We start from the raw sequence: 2,092 nt of genomic DNA, 5'->3' as shown, positions 1-2,092 counted from the left end.
GTACCTGGCCCAGAAAATGTATCTTTTTAAAAGGTAACTGTGAGCTGTCTACAGGACCCTGCAACTCACTACCCAATTTTCGAAGCCATTCCTCCTTCTGTTCCACACAGGTTTCCACCATACACATTACCCAGATGAGAAATGGAGGTGGGAGTTTTAGTAACTATTCCTCCTCCATTCCATCGACTCCCAGCACCAGCCAGGAGGACCTTCAGATCAATGTTCCTCCCACTGCCAACACACCCACGCCTGTTCGCAAGCAGTCCAAGCACTGGTCCAAACTGTTTACATCTAAGAAAGGGAGTGACCCAGACAAAGAGAACAAAGCCCCGGAGAGTCATGCTGACACCATCGGGAGTGGCAGAGCCATCCCCATTAAACAGGGCATGCTCTTAAAGCTAAGTGGGAAATGGCTGAAGAAATGGAAAAAGAAATATGTCACCCTCTGTGACAATGGCATGCTCACCTATTATTCAAGCTTAGGTGATTACATGAAGAACATTCATAAAAAAGAGATTGATCTTCGAACATCTACCATCAAAGTCCCAGGAAAGAGGCCACCCCTAGCCACATTGGCCTGCGTGCCCATTTCCAGCTCTAAAAGCAATGGCCTATCCAAGGACATGAACAGTCTATGTACCTCAGCCAATTCAGACACCGGGCTGAGTGACTCCATATGCTCCAGCCCCAATATCTCCAGCACCACCAGCCCCAAGCTCAGCCCACCCCCCTCTCCTCATGCCAACAAAAGGAAACATGGAAGGAAGAAAAGCACCAAAAACTTAAAAGACGATGGCTTCTCTGGCACTTCTGAAGAACGAGAAGAAAACTTTATCATTGTGTCCCTCACTGGCCAAACGTGGCACTTTGAAGCCACGTCGTATGAGAAGCGGGATGCCTGGGTCCAAGCCATCGAGAGCCAGATCCTGGCCAGCCTGCAGTCATGCGAGAGCAGCAAAAGCAAGTTCTGGCTAATCATCTAGAGGGAGGCCATGGCCCTGCAGTCCATCCGAAACATGTGGGAACTCCCACTGTGTGCACTGTGAGACCCAGAATCCTAACTGGGCCAGTTTGAACTTGGGAGTCCTCATGTGTATTGAATGCTCAGGGATCCACTGTAATCTTGGCACCCGCCTTTCCCGAGTCTGATCTCTGGACTTGGGTGACTGGCCAGTCGAGCTCATGCAGGTTTTGTCATCTATTGGCAATGAGCTAGCCAACAGCATCTGGCAAGAGAGCAGCCAGGGGCGGACGAAACCCTCAGTAGACTCCACAAGGGAAGAGAAGGAATGGTGGAACCGTGCCAAATATGAGCAGACGCTCTTCCTGGCTCCATTACCCTCCAGGGAGCTGTCCCTGGGCCAGCATCTGCTGCAGGCCACCGCTGATGAGGACCTGTGGCCAGCCCTCCTGCTACTGGCACATGGCTCCTGGGAGTAGGTGAACGAGACCTGTGGGGAGGGAGACAGCTGCATGGCGCTCCATCTGGCCTGCCGCAAGGGGAATGTGGTCCTGGCGCAGCTCCTGATCTGGTACGGGATGGATGTCATGGCTGGAGATGCCCACGAGAACACAGCGCTGGCCTACGCCCGGCAGGCCTCCAGCCAGGAGTGCATCAAGGTCCGGCTGCAGTACAGCTGCCCCGACGAGCACGTGTAGTATCTGTTTAATTTTATTTGACTGCCGTCTCCTTGGTGCAAAAACAAAATGGGGAAATAAATAAGAATAACTCAGAAATTCAAAAGGAAATCACAAATTCAGCTAATAGCAGCATTTCCAGTACATTTCGTAAACTAAGTACATAGACAAAATGTTGATTTTTCCGACGGTAAGAGATATTTTATGTCCTTTTGCTTAGGTGTATGTGTTAAGTCTCAGGCCCTCCTGGGCGACATTGCCCGTGTCACACAGGCTTCTGTATTATGTATTTAGATACGTGAAAATATATTTGAAAAAAAGTTCATAATTGTGCATTGATTTTTGTACACATGGCACAGCTTTTTTTTTTTTTTTTTAATATGGTGTCTCACTCTGTTGCCCAGGCTGGAGTGCAGTGGCACAATCTCGGCTCACTGCAAGCTCTGCCTTCTGG

The 2,092-nt window shown here is 49.8% G+C and overlaps 1 protein-coding gene across 1 annotated transcript in view; it reads left to right on the top strand.

Moving 5' to 3' along the window:
* LOC105534359 (arf-GAP with GTPase, ANK repeat and PH domain-containing protein 11-like) overlaps nucleotides 1-1,711 on the top strand; it is a 47,893-nt gene extending 46,182 nt beyond the window's left edge. Inside the window, 2 exon segments of the mRNA XM_011973068.1 lie at nucleotides 111-1,018; nucleotides 1,020-1,711. Of these exon segments, the coding sequence (XP_011828458.1) occupies nucleotides 111-1,018; nucleotides 1,020-1,659 (1,548 nt within the window). The 3' untranslated portion in view covers nucleotides 1,660-1,711.
* The last annotated feature ends 381 nt before the right edge of the window (nucleotides 1,712-2,092 follow it).

This window comes from Mandrillus leucophaeus, unplaced genomic scaffold, assembly GCF_000951045.1.
Source record: "Mandrillus leucophaeus isolate KB7577 unplaced genomic scaffold, Mleu.le_1.0 Scaffold1339, whole genome shotgun sequence".
NCBI lineage: Eukaryota > Metazoa > Chordata > Mammalia > Primates > Cercopithecidae > Mandrillus > Mandrillus leucophaeus.
The sequence above is the reverse complement of the archived record's forward strand: the minus strand, read 5'-3'. Positions and strand labels throughout refer to the sequence as shown.